General features: G+C 49.5%; 1 protein-coding gene across 3 annotated transcripts in view; it reads right to left on the minus strand.

The window, feature by feature from the left end:
• The window catches only part of AFAP1 (actin filament associated protein 1), a 149405-nt gene that overhangs the window by 80934 nt on the left and 56063 nt on the right, over positions 1 to 12408 (minus strand). For all 3 annotated transcript variants that reach the window (XM_061420935.1, XM_061420933.1, XM_061420934.1), the window contains exon 3: positions 10314 to 10411. In XM_061420935.1, coding sequence (XP_061276919.1) covers positions 10314 to 10411 — 98 coding nt within the window. The remainder of the gene's footprint in view (positions 1 to 10313; positions 10412 to 12408) is intronic.

Genomic DNA, 12408 nt, shown 5'->3' on the forward strand with positions numbered 1-12408 from the left:
TTCCTCTCGGAGATGAAGAGAGATAATTCACTCCAGGTCATCCGCACAGCACCCTGCCCCGTCCTTGAAGGCAGCGTCCCGGCCCTGGTCCCCCTGCACTCCCCTCCCCAGGCTGCTGCCCACCAGCCGTCACCCTGGGCTCTCATGCTGGAGCACATCCAGGTCCCCCTGAGGGGCGGTGCTGACAGCGGAACCTGATACCCGATCCTCCCTGGGCGAGGTCAGAACAGAAGTCCACACCAGGGTTAAAAATCTCCACTCGGTGCTTTTGATAGATGGCTGTTTGAGTCCCTGAGTGTTTTTATTAATGAAATGAGAATGCTTCAGCTTCCTCTTAGTGTGTTGAAACAGTGGAATTATTCATGTTCTGGGAAAGCATTACCAATGGCTGAATCAAACACACGCTCATCAATTAGCACAGCACACTCCTTTCCAGGGCTGCTAAGGTGCGTGAGGTAGGAGCCGGCACTCAGCTAATGAGACTTCTCAGCGGACTCTCAGACCCTGCTGGTGTGCACTCCACACAAGCTCTCCGCACATATGCCCCTAAATCCACGATTCTACTTCTAGAAATGCATGCTAAGAAGGTCAACTGGTCACATGAGCAAAAACATATAAGGATGTTCAATAAAAGTTTTTCCCTCCAAATTTTTTTTTTCAATTGTGTTTTTCTTCCCCTCCAAATTTAAAAGCAATCAAAATATTCCTTGAGATGAGACTGTTCAGGTGTTCCAACACAGCCACGCACAGCCATTTAAAAGGAAGACGGTGCACGCCCGCAGTCATTTACTTGAAAAGTCTCTACTGGACGCTGTTACATGAAAGAAAATAGGTGCCTGTTAGCCTGTCGGAGCTGTGCTTATGCGGACCTCTACACTAAGACGGGTCACTCCCCAAAATGCTAACACAAGGTTACGGCTGTTTCACGCACATCTGTAGAGCTTGAATTTTCTTTGGGGTTTTTCTATTTGTTTGCTTGCTTGCTTTTGTTTTTTAAGCAGTACCTTGCGTAGTTCTCTGACCAGGAACTGAACCCGTGACCCCTGCATTGGAAGTGCACAGTCTTATAACCACGGGCTGGCCAAGGAACTCCATTGAATTTTCTGTATACTATTGTTTTAAAAAGAAAAAAAAACACAAACGTGCATTTTGAAATCACACACCTCAAAAAATAATATTTCTAGAGAAGCACCCTGCCTCTCCAAAGAGGATCTCAAGCTCCACCCCCAAATGCCACTGGTTCTTGAACTTCTGCCTCAGGGGTTACAGACACGGGCAGAGGTGACAGTTTGTTACAGGGCAGATGCGGGAAGAGACAGAGAAGACGAGGACCACGGTTTAGCGCCACTGCCTTCAAAGGGAAGGCTTCCTTCAGATCCTTCCGGTAGGTCAGAAGTCACTGGACTTGCTGGAGGAGACTCCTGAGAGGCCCTTGGACTGCAAGGAGAGGAAGCCAGCCCATACTAAAGGAGATCAACCCTGAATATGCCCTGGAAGGACTGATGCTGAAGCTGAAGCTCCAATACTTTGGCCACCTGGTGTGAAGAGCCAACTCACTGGAAAAAGTCCCGATGCTGGGAAAGACTGAGAGCAGGAGAAGGGGGGACAGAGGATGAGATCACTGGATGGCATCATCGACTCGACGGAGATGAGTTGGAGCAAGCTCCAGGAGATGGTGAAGGACAGGGAAGGCTGGTGTGCTGCACGCAGTCCATGGGGTCGCAAAGAGTTGGCCACGACTGAGCGACTGAACAACAAGATGGCACAAATACAATGATTATTTTGCTATTATTTCAGCAAAATAACAATATTAACTACTATTCACAGACTGCCTTCTGTGTGCCACACGCTGTTCTGGAAGACTTTCTGTATCTTTTTTCTTGCTCAGAAGACAACTCTGAGAGGTTAGTGTTTTCAATATAATTTTGGAAACAAGGAAACTGAGGCTCAGGGGGTGATAGACGTCACCCAGCGTCCCTGGTATGGCCGAGCTGCTTCGTGGAGAAGGAGGAGCCAGCTGGGTGGGCACTGCGGCAGTGAGAATGCATCCCTGTGTCAGGACCGAGGCCCAGGCACCTTTCACTGCGGTGGCCGAGCCATGTAAGATGCAGGGAAAGCAGCCAGCCTTCAAGGTTGCTGGGCGCAACCCGAGGCGTCCAGCCCCTGCAGCTCCGTGGGATCTGCCCTCTCGTCCCCTCGGGAGGAAAACGCATCGGCACTGCCTCTGTCTCCACTCCCACTCCTCCGCTCCCCTCTCTCCCCTACTGCACTTTCCCGCCCCACCACATTCCCCTCCGCCAGCCCCAATTTATCACTCAGGCCCTTGTACCAGACAGGCCAATGAACCAGAAGACCTGACTTCAGCAGAGAAAAACCCCAGCCGAGAATGTGGAAGCTCTCTCTGACTTTAATTCTATACACACAGGGGTACGTCCAGATTCTGTCTTTCTGGTTACGGTGATTAAAATCCTAAGTGAAGTTGTGTGATGGGCCCAGCACACACACGTTAGGAAGAACAAGTGTGCAAGTTTGTGCAGGCTCAGTGTATCCAACTCTTTGTGACCCCCGCGTGGGCTGTAGCCCGCCAGGCTCCTCTGTCTGTGGGATTTCCCAGGCAAGAATCCTGGAAGAGGTTGCTACTTCCTTCTCCAGGGGATATTCCCGACCCAGGAACTGAACTCGTGTCTCCTGCATCTCTTGTATTGGCAGGTGGACTCTTCAGTAGCAGCCGAAAGATAGGATCTGACAGAAGAGAAGAGGGCCCACGCTAGAGCCATGCATTGGCAAAACCCTTTTCCGCCGGCACAAGGACAGCACCCCTGACAGCATCAGCTAAGCTTCATGACTGTCAACAGGGAACAAAAGTTTAAGGTCTAAACTGCAAAAGGTGGTTTCAACACCAACGTCAAGAATTTCGAGTATGGGCCTTCCCTAGCGATCCAGTGGTTAAGACTCCATGCTGCCACTACAGGAGGCATGGGTTCAATCCCTGCTCAGGGAACTACGGTCCTGTGTGCTGCTCAGCAGAGCCAAAAAAATTTAAAATTTTTTTTAAAATAAGAATTTTGAGCAGGTACTCTTGGTAAAGTAAGTTTTTTTTTATCCAAATGACAACCCATTCCCTTCTGATCACTATTTAATTTGCATTCCAAGAGCACTTGAGAAAACACTGGGAAATCATCCATGTGTATTTTCTCAAGTTTTATTTACACACAACTCTGAATGAGAGGCCGTGAAGCCTCTTTCTCGTCCGCTCCTCCTCCACCAGGAGGCAGGGATGGGGGAGAGTCCTCCGGCCATGCCAACAGGACACGGGACAGGTCCATGATGAAGATGCCATAGGGATGAGACGCAACGCCAAACTCTGAGGTTTTCAAGAGACAAGGAGAAAAGAAACGGGATGGGTCACATCCACCAGAAGGATCACATCTGACTTCCCTGGGAATTAAATGATTGTGTTTTAAATCTCAGGCTTAGTCTCCACTCCGCAACTGGTAAAATAACTAATTTTGTCATAATAATCTCAAAGAATCTCATGATCCCATCTGTCAAACACAGAAAACGAAGTTGCTATGAAAGTACTTTAGGAAGGACGAAATGCCATCCAGCCAGGTGGTAGGGGCTGGGACCAAAACCTCAGTTTCCGAGAGACAGGAAGTAGAGACAGGAAGTAGCATGCCGGCTCCTGGGGCTGGGGAGGGAGCCCTGTTCACTGGGTTCCGAGAGACAGGAAGTAGCATGCCGGCTCCTGGGGCTGGGGAGGGAGCCCTGTTCACTGGGTTCCGAGAGACAGGAAGTAGCCTGCCGGCTCCTGGGGCTGGGGAGGGGAGCCCTGTTCACTGGGGACAGGCTTTCAGTCTGGAAAGATGAAAAGTTCTGGAGATAGATCATGTTAAGGGCTGCACGACAATATGTATGGACTTTACACGACTGAACTCAGTTCAGTTTACTCGCTCAGTCGTGTCTGACTCTTTGTGACCCCATGGACTGCAGCACGCCAGGCTTCCCTGTCCAACACCAACTCCCGGAGCTTGCTCAAACTCATGTCCATCAAGTCGGTGATGCCATCCAACCATCTCATCCTCTTTCACCCTCTTCTCCTCCTGCCTTCAATCTTTCCCAGTATCAGAGTCTTTTTCAATGAGTCAGTTCTTCACATCAGGTGGCCAAAGTACTGGAGTTTCAGCTTCAGCATCAGTCCTTCCAATGAATATTCAAGACTGATTTCCTTTAGGATGGACTGGTTGGATGTCCTTGCAGTCCAAGGGACTCTCAAGAGTCTTCTCCAACACCACAGTTCAAAAGCATCAATTCTTCAGCGCTTAGCTTTCTTTACAGCCCAATTCTCACATCCATACACGACTACTGGAAAAACCATAGCTTTGACTAGACGGACCTTTGTCGACAAAGTAATGTCTCTGCTTTTTAATATGCTGTCTAGGTTGGTCATAGCTTTTCTTCCTAGGAGGAAGTGTCTTTTAATTTCATGGCTGCAGTTACCATCTGCAGTGATTTTGGACCCCAAGAAAATAAACTCTCACACCACTAAATGGGACACTGACCAATGATTGAAATGATAAAGTCTGTGTTACATATGTTTTACCATAATAATAAAAAAAAAATGACCTATTACCTGTTGGTATAATAAGTCATTATATTTACACAGGGTCTGGCCTAAAGACATCAAAACACTAAATTGCTATCTTCTACCCAATCTAAATGGGGCTTTCCCAGTGGCTCAGTGGTAAAGAATCCACCTGTCAATGCGGGTTCAATCCCTGGGTCAAGAAGATCCCCTGGAGGTGGAAATGGCAACTCACTCCAATAGTCATTTTTTTTTTAATTGGAGGCTAACTACTTTACAATATTGTGGGTTTTGCCATATATCGACATGAATCAGCCATGAGTGCACTTGTGTCCCCCCATCCCGATGGCCCCTCCCACCTCCCTCTCCACCCCATCCCTCTGGGTTGTCTCAGAGCACCAGCCTTGGGTGTCCTGCTTCATGCATCGAATTTGCACGCATCACCTAGTTTATGTATGGTAATATACACGTTTCAATGCTGTTCTCCTACATTGTCCCACCCTCGCCTTCTCCCACATAGTCCAAAAGTCTGTTCTTTACATCTGTGTCTCTTTTGCTGTCTTGAATACAGGGTTGTCATCACCATATTTCTAAATTCCATATATATGCGTTAATATACTGTACTGGGGAGAAGGCAATGGCACCCCACTCCAGTACTCTTGCCCGGAAACTCCCGTGGACAGAGGAGCCTGGTAGGCTGCAGTCCATGGGGTCGCTAAGAGTCGGACACGACTAAAGTGACTTCACTCTCACTTTTCACTTTCATGCATTGGAGAAGGCAATGGCAACGCACTCCAGTGCTCTTGCCTGGAGAATCCCAGGGACGGGGGAGCCTGGTGGGCTGCCGTCTATGGGGTCGCACAGAGTTGGACAAGACTGAACGATGCAGCAGCAGCATACTGTATTGGTGTTTCTCTTTCTGGCTTACTTCACTCTGTATAATAGGCTCCAATTTCATCCACCTCACTAGAACTGACTCAGATGCGTTCTTTTTTTTATAGTTGAGTAATACTCCATTGTGTATATGTGCCACAGCTTTCTTATCCACTCACCTGCCGATGGACATCCAGGTTGCTTCCATGTCCTAGCTATTGTAAACAGCGCTGCAGTGAACACTGGGGTACATGTGTCTCTTTCAATTCACTCCAGTATTCTTGCTTGAGAAATCCCATGGACAGAGGAGTCTGGTGGGCTACAATTCATGGGGTCACAACACGTCAGACACAAGCGAGCGCACACGCACACACTCCCATCTGAGTACCATGTAGTCACTCAGTCGCATCCGACTCTTTGCGACCCCATGGGCTGTAGTCCAACAGGCTCTTCTGTCCGTGGACTTCTCCAGGCAAGAACACTGGAGTGACCACTCAAGTGAGCAAATAAAAACATTTCTGGAAAATGCCTTGATGAGGTATCATCCGTATCGTCTGCAGCCCCCAGAGGGGCGTGCCTGCTCTCCTCGCTCAGCAGGGAGGTGTGAGGTCTCCCTGTCCGAGGACCCCCTGCTACTCTGGAGCGGAGGAGGGGAGGGCAGGAAGCACAATCCCCAGTGGTCTGTATCAGCCCTGGCTGGAGGGCTGGGCGGCCAATGTCAACACAGATGGGACCCATTTCCGGACGACCCGGCCGCCTTCACAAATGCTCCCTCTGCACCGGCTGCGTGCTAACTAAGGACCAGGCCTTTGACAGCTGCACAGCTCTCAGTGTGAAACAAAACCCAGAATCTGCTGAAAAGTGCGGCCCTTTCCAGAAATGTTTTCATGATGCATATGCATACTTTGGCTTGCTCCAGTCCCCCCCGGAGAGCAAGGGAACTGGAGGGGCTGTAAAGACACTGCACCCCGCCCTGTGACCTCAAGGGTTGAGAGCAGATCTGAATTCGAAGAGCACACACCCACACTCCCACCACCTGACCTACAGGCCACACTGAAGGGGTCGCCGGCTCATCCAGGGACCCTGGGCTGCAGCCGTGTTGACTCTAAGGGCAAAACAGAAACGTGCACTGCTCCCTTCCTGTATAGAAGGGTCATCAGCGTGACAAGGCGGGCTTTTTGATGCGGGCCTGACCCTGAGCGGTCGTCCCGGCGTTTGCTGCTTTGCAACGTGAGGAACACAAGGAGAAGAACACACACCGTCTTCAGAAGGTGAAAATCTAGTGCAATGAGGAGAATGCCAAAAGGAGGCACTGCTGATCGATGGGCACAAAGCTGCAATTACCCCAGATGGATAAATTTCAGGGGCCCACTGGATCCCGCCCTCCCCTCCCTTTCACTTCTATCACCTGAGTGTAATTCACCAGCTGTGGGGCATAGAGGCCCATCTGGTCTCTGCCACATCCTGTTGGGGAGGGTGGTGCCCACTTAGGTGTCAGCCAACCAAAGAGGAGCACTGATGCCCAAGAGGGCCTCACAGAGCCAGGTGACGGCCCTCAGTTACGGGCCTGTCAGGCCTGAAATGGGGGGTGACGGGATGCTCAGTGTGCTCAGAAAAGTGGCCAATGTGACCCCGCCTGCCTGCCCAGCCTCTCGAGTGTCCAGGAAAAAAGGACATCAAGAGACAGTAACAATTGCAAAAAGCGATGTTCAACACTAAAAGGGCTAAAAAGAGAAAAGGACTCATTTCTCAGAGATTAGAACACACAGAGCTGTGATAAAAGGCAGTATTCCTTTGATACGTGCCATTTTTAAAAGAGTTGAAAATGCAACTGTGGCTCAAATGAATGAAATAACACCAGGTTGGAGCACCCTAAGTCTTACATTAGAAACAAACCCCCCTTGGTCACTTAGAGCTGCTCTAAGGATGGTCCAATCTGCTCTGCAGGCAGGCCCACAGCCCCTCGAGGTTTAACCCCCACCTCAGTGTGTTCCAGCCTCACCCACAGACGAGCCACCCAAACCCACACAGAGGGGTCTGCAGGCTTCAGTCTTTCGGGGTCTTTCTTGGGCTTGTGCTTTAATTTATGATACGCTCTCTGCCTGGCATAGACTCCTACCCACCGCATCTCTACTCTCCCACCAGCCAAATCTCCTGGAAGTCAACGTGCCAACAGCACATGACCCACTGGACAGAAGCCAACTCACCAAATGCAGTTTACAGAATGACGGGCTTACTTGCTGAGTAACAAATGCCCTGAAAAACCACCAGGAATATACTCGTGTTGTGGAGCACAAGTTCTAGGGCACACGGGCTTCAGTAGTTGCTCTCAGGCTCTAGAGCACAGGCTCAGAGTTGCAGCTCCCCGGCTCCAGAGCACGGGCTCAGCAGTCGCGGCTCCCGGGCTCCAGAGCACGGGCTCAGCAGCTGTGGCTCCCAGGCTCTGGAGCGCAGGCTCAGCAGTCGTGGCTCCCGGGCTCCGGAGCACAGGCTCAGCAGTCATGGCTCCCGGGCTCTAGAGCACAGGCTCAGTAGTCATGGCACACAGGCTTAGTTGCTCTTCAGCAAGTGGGATCTTCCCAAACCAGGGATTGAACCCATGTCTCCTGCACTGGGCAGGTGGATTCTTCACCACTGAGCCACCAAGGAAGCCCAGAATGCTCACTTTAACAAGTTCCCTGGAATTTTAAGAAGCACTGCCCTACACAGTAATAGCCGGCTCTTGCACAGGGCTTAATAGATGCAAGGCAGATATTCCAAGCACTTGAGGCACACCAACTCTTTTCAGTTTCACAACAATCTCACTAAGTACCATTCAGTTCAGTTCAGTTCAGCCACTCAGTTGTGTCCGACTCTTTGCAGCCCCATGGACTGCAGCGCAGCAGCCTTCCCTGTCCATCACCAACTCCCGGAGCTTGCTCAAACTCATGTCCATCGAGTTGGTGATGCTATTAGCACACTCGTTTTGGAATGAGGCCTCTCAGACACAGAGATGTGAAAGCTACAGTCTGAACCCACACAGCAAGTGTCAGAGCTGGTACCTGGAAGCAGCCAGCCACACTCCCGTCTGCGCCCTGGACCCTGCTGCCTCCTCAGCACCCGATGCAGAAACGGGCTCGTGGTTCCTGACAAACCTTCTCTGTCTGTGAATGCTGGTGAGCGCTCACGTTGGTTTTGCTGCCTCACTTCCACAAATACTGACAGTATCACTGAGAAAAGGCTGGATTTGAAATCAAAAGAATAGGTTATAAAAATCTGCTTTTGCCTTTCCTCCCAACCTTGGGCTGTCCCTCTGCCAGTGGAGCCACATTTCCTTTTCTGTAAAGTGGATACACACACTGTTCACGTGTTCAGAGGTGTTGCAGGGTTCTCTGAGGTCAGGCTGTATGGATTAAATGAAATTGTAAGTGGAAGAGGAATAAGCATGCCCTGTGACATGTGGTAGGGACCCAGTGAGTGCCGAGCTCCTTCCATCCCCTCTCCAGTGATCATCGCGGAGCGCCCACAGGACACTGGCCCTGTGCTGGGACCCAGGCAGGGACAAAACAAACAGGCTGTGGCCCTGTCTTCCTGCAGCTCTTCTCTGGTTGGACAGATGATAAGATGATTCATACAGAAAGCAACCATTAGGAAAAGAGTTGCTAGGTAACTGATACTGCTCTAATTTTGAATGAGAGCCTAATTTTCCTGAGTAAGCAAATTAGAAAATAGCAAAAGGCAGAAAAAGCTGAGTGGGGCATGAAAAATGGCAAACACGAATATCCCCAGATCACAAAAATAGCCAGAGAATTCCAAAACAAATTTTGAATGCAGAAAATCAAATAAAATACACATTCCTGGACTATGTACATATTTTTCTTCTGGAGGAAAAAAAAAAGGATATTTAATCCCAGAAAGAAACATAACAGTGAATATTGAAGTCTCAGGCTACGGATATTCAAACTCAGAGCTAACGCAGAGAGACGGGCATGTCACTAGGCTCTACTGCCATTATTTTGCTGATAAATCATCTGATTTTTTTTTAAATCTGACTTAAGAACAGATTTCCATGGACCTGTAGCTCCAGCAATTTTCAGAGGCCGAGCAGCCTCCTGTGGGAAGGCCACACCTACAGCCTCCCACTTAACCGTTACTAGCTCCCCAAAACACACTCATAGGCATGCCCTGAGCAAACCAAGGCCTCTTTTCTTGCAGAATCAGGCTTTTATCACCTGCCCTGGAACCAAAAATAACCCAGGTGTCCAGTGATTCTCCTGATTGTGGGACTTTTTTTTTTTTTTCATTTTTATTGAAGTACACTTGCTTTACAATGCTGTTAGTTTCCACTGTACAGCAAAGTGAATCAGCTGCTGCTGCTAAGTTGCTTCAGTCGTGTCCAACTCTGTGCGACCCCAGAGACGGCAGCCCACCAGGCTCCCCCGTCCTTGGGATTCTATCCGCTGTTTTCCTGGATTTCTTTCCCACTTTAGGTCCCCACAGAGCACTGAGCGGAGCTGCCTGTGCTGTGCAGCAGCCTCTCATCAGTTCGCTACTTATAAAGTAGGGACGTAGCAGAGAACTGCACATGTCAGTTCCGACCTCCCAGTTCACCCACCGCTCTTCCCCCTTGGTGTCCATATGCCTGTTCTCCAAGACTGCATCTCTATTTCTGCTTCATATACCACACTATCTATACCGATGTGGTATGTAGATACCATGGCATATTACTCAGCCATAAAAAAAATGAAACTGGGTCATTTGCAGAGACGTGGATGAACTCAGAGTCTGTGACTAAGTCGGAAAGAGGAAAACAGATACTATATATTAATGCGTACATGTGGACTCTGACAAAGTTAATGGTGGGTCTTGCACTCACCAGCCACGGCTGTGGGATCTCGGGCAAAGGCATCTGGGGAGGGGCCGGCAGGCTGCTAGGGGTCTCCGGCTTCGTGGCATGATCCTTCACTTCAAAACCTGCACCAAAAGCACAAATGAGGATGAGGAAGACTAGCTATGACCAATCTAGAAAGCATTAAAAAGCACAGACATTACTTTGCCAACAAAAGTCCGTCTAGTCAAAGCTGTGGTTTTTCCAGTAGTCATGTATGGATGTGAAAGAAAATGAAAGTCACTCAGTCGTGTCCAACTCTTTGTGACCCCATGGACTATATAGTCCATGGAATTCTCCAGCCCAGGATACTGGAGTGGGTAGCTGTTCCCTTCTCTAGGGAATCTTCCCAATCCAGGTCTCTCACATTGCAGGCAGATTCTTTACCAGTTGAGCCATAAGGGAAGCCCATATGGATGAGAGAGTTGGACTATAAAGAAAGCTGAGCCCTGAAGAATTGATGCTTTTGAACTATGGTGTTGGAGAAGACTCTTGAGAATCCCCTGGACTGCAAGGAGATCCAACCAGTCCATCCTAAAGGAGATCAGTCCTGAATATTCATTGGAAGGACTGATGCTGAAGCTAAAACTCCAATACTTTGGCCACGTGATTCGAATAACTGACTCATTTGAAAAGACTCTAATGCTGGGAAAGATTGAGGGCAGGGGAAGAAGGGGATGACAGAGGATGAGATGGTTGGATTGCATCAGTGACTCAATGGACATGAGTTTAAGCGAGCTCTGGGAGTTGGTGACGGACAGGGAAGCGTGGTGTGCTGCAGTCCATGGGGTCACAAAGAGTTGGACACAACTGAGCAACTGAACTGAACTAAACTGGATGAGGAAGAGGAGCAAGCTGTAAACAGCTGCCACCTCCTTGACCCCACACTGAACACATCACAAATATTTACTTTCCCTAATCCTTTACAACAGTCCTGCAAGGTTAAGTATTCTTCTGCCTCACTCTAGAGGTGAAAGATCTACAGCTGGACCAAAAAAAAAAGGTTGCAGCACTTAAGTAGAGCACGGACAGGAAGAACGATGGAGCTGGTACCAAAGTGGACATCCTTCCCTAGGCCGGGCGGTCTCTCAAGGAGAGCAGCCTCTCCTGAACTCCTGCCCAGGTTAGTGCTCACCCACGTACCGAGGGGGCAGACGCTTCCCTGGGAATCAGTGAGTCTGCACTGAGCACCCTCCTGGGCTGGATGCTGTTAACAGACTTGCTCGCTGCTGATAAGACTGACACACTCTCATACCTTCAGGCCAGCGTATTCAAGTTGGGAAGACAAACATATGCATGCTCGACTCTCAGGAGATGTGGGGAGCAGGGAACCGGAAGGCGCTAATTCGGGCCCAGTGCACTTTACACGCAAGGGCTCAACTCCCTAGACCTAGAAAAAACTGCTCAGTGATCACCTACAAGGGGTTGAGCACGATGTCACGGGCTGGGAAAAGACAAAGTCCCTGACCTGCAGAAGCTACAACAAAGACCAGAATCTTGGCAGAGGACTGGAAACAGTCAAAAAAAGAAAAAAAGATAAAGGATGAATGGAAATTCTACTGCCAAAACAATCAGTGCATGAGTTTTAAGCAGAATAAAGAGCTGAAGAGAAAATCAGTGAATTGGAAGGTATGGGGAAGGTATTCTACATCCAGAACAAAGCAGGGAGGGAAAGGGTGTTGGAACCCACTGAGCAGAGGAAGAGAGGAAGGGAAACCAGGGGGAGCAGACAGCAACTCCAGAGGCAGAAGGCCCAAACTGCGGCCGGTTCAGACCAGTGGTCTCAGGTGACCGACCCACGGTGTACACAGAAGAGATGAGGCTGCGAGAAATGTTGCCTCTGCCAGCAAAAGCAAGAGTAGGAGATAACAGTCAACAGTCACTCATATCTGCCGTGCCGGGCAATCTTTGGAAGTTTTATATCATCTTGTCAATCCGCACAACATCCCTCTGAGGTAGATGCTGCTACCCCTTTTTTCCACAGGGGTGGAGACTGGGCATTGACACGTTGAGTAACTTGTTCAAGGTCACAGCCTGGGTGATGGGCAGAGACAGAGAGCAAAGCCCACATGACTTCACAGCA

This window comes from Bos javanicus, chromosome 6, assembly GCF_032452875.1.
Source record: "Bos javanicus breed banteng chromosome 6, ARS-OSU_banteng_1.0, whole genome shotgun sequence".
Lineage (NCBI taxonomy): Eukaryota > Metazoa > Chordata > Mammalia > Artiodactyla > Bovidae > Bos > Bos javanicus.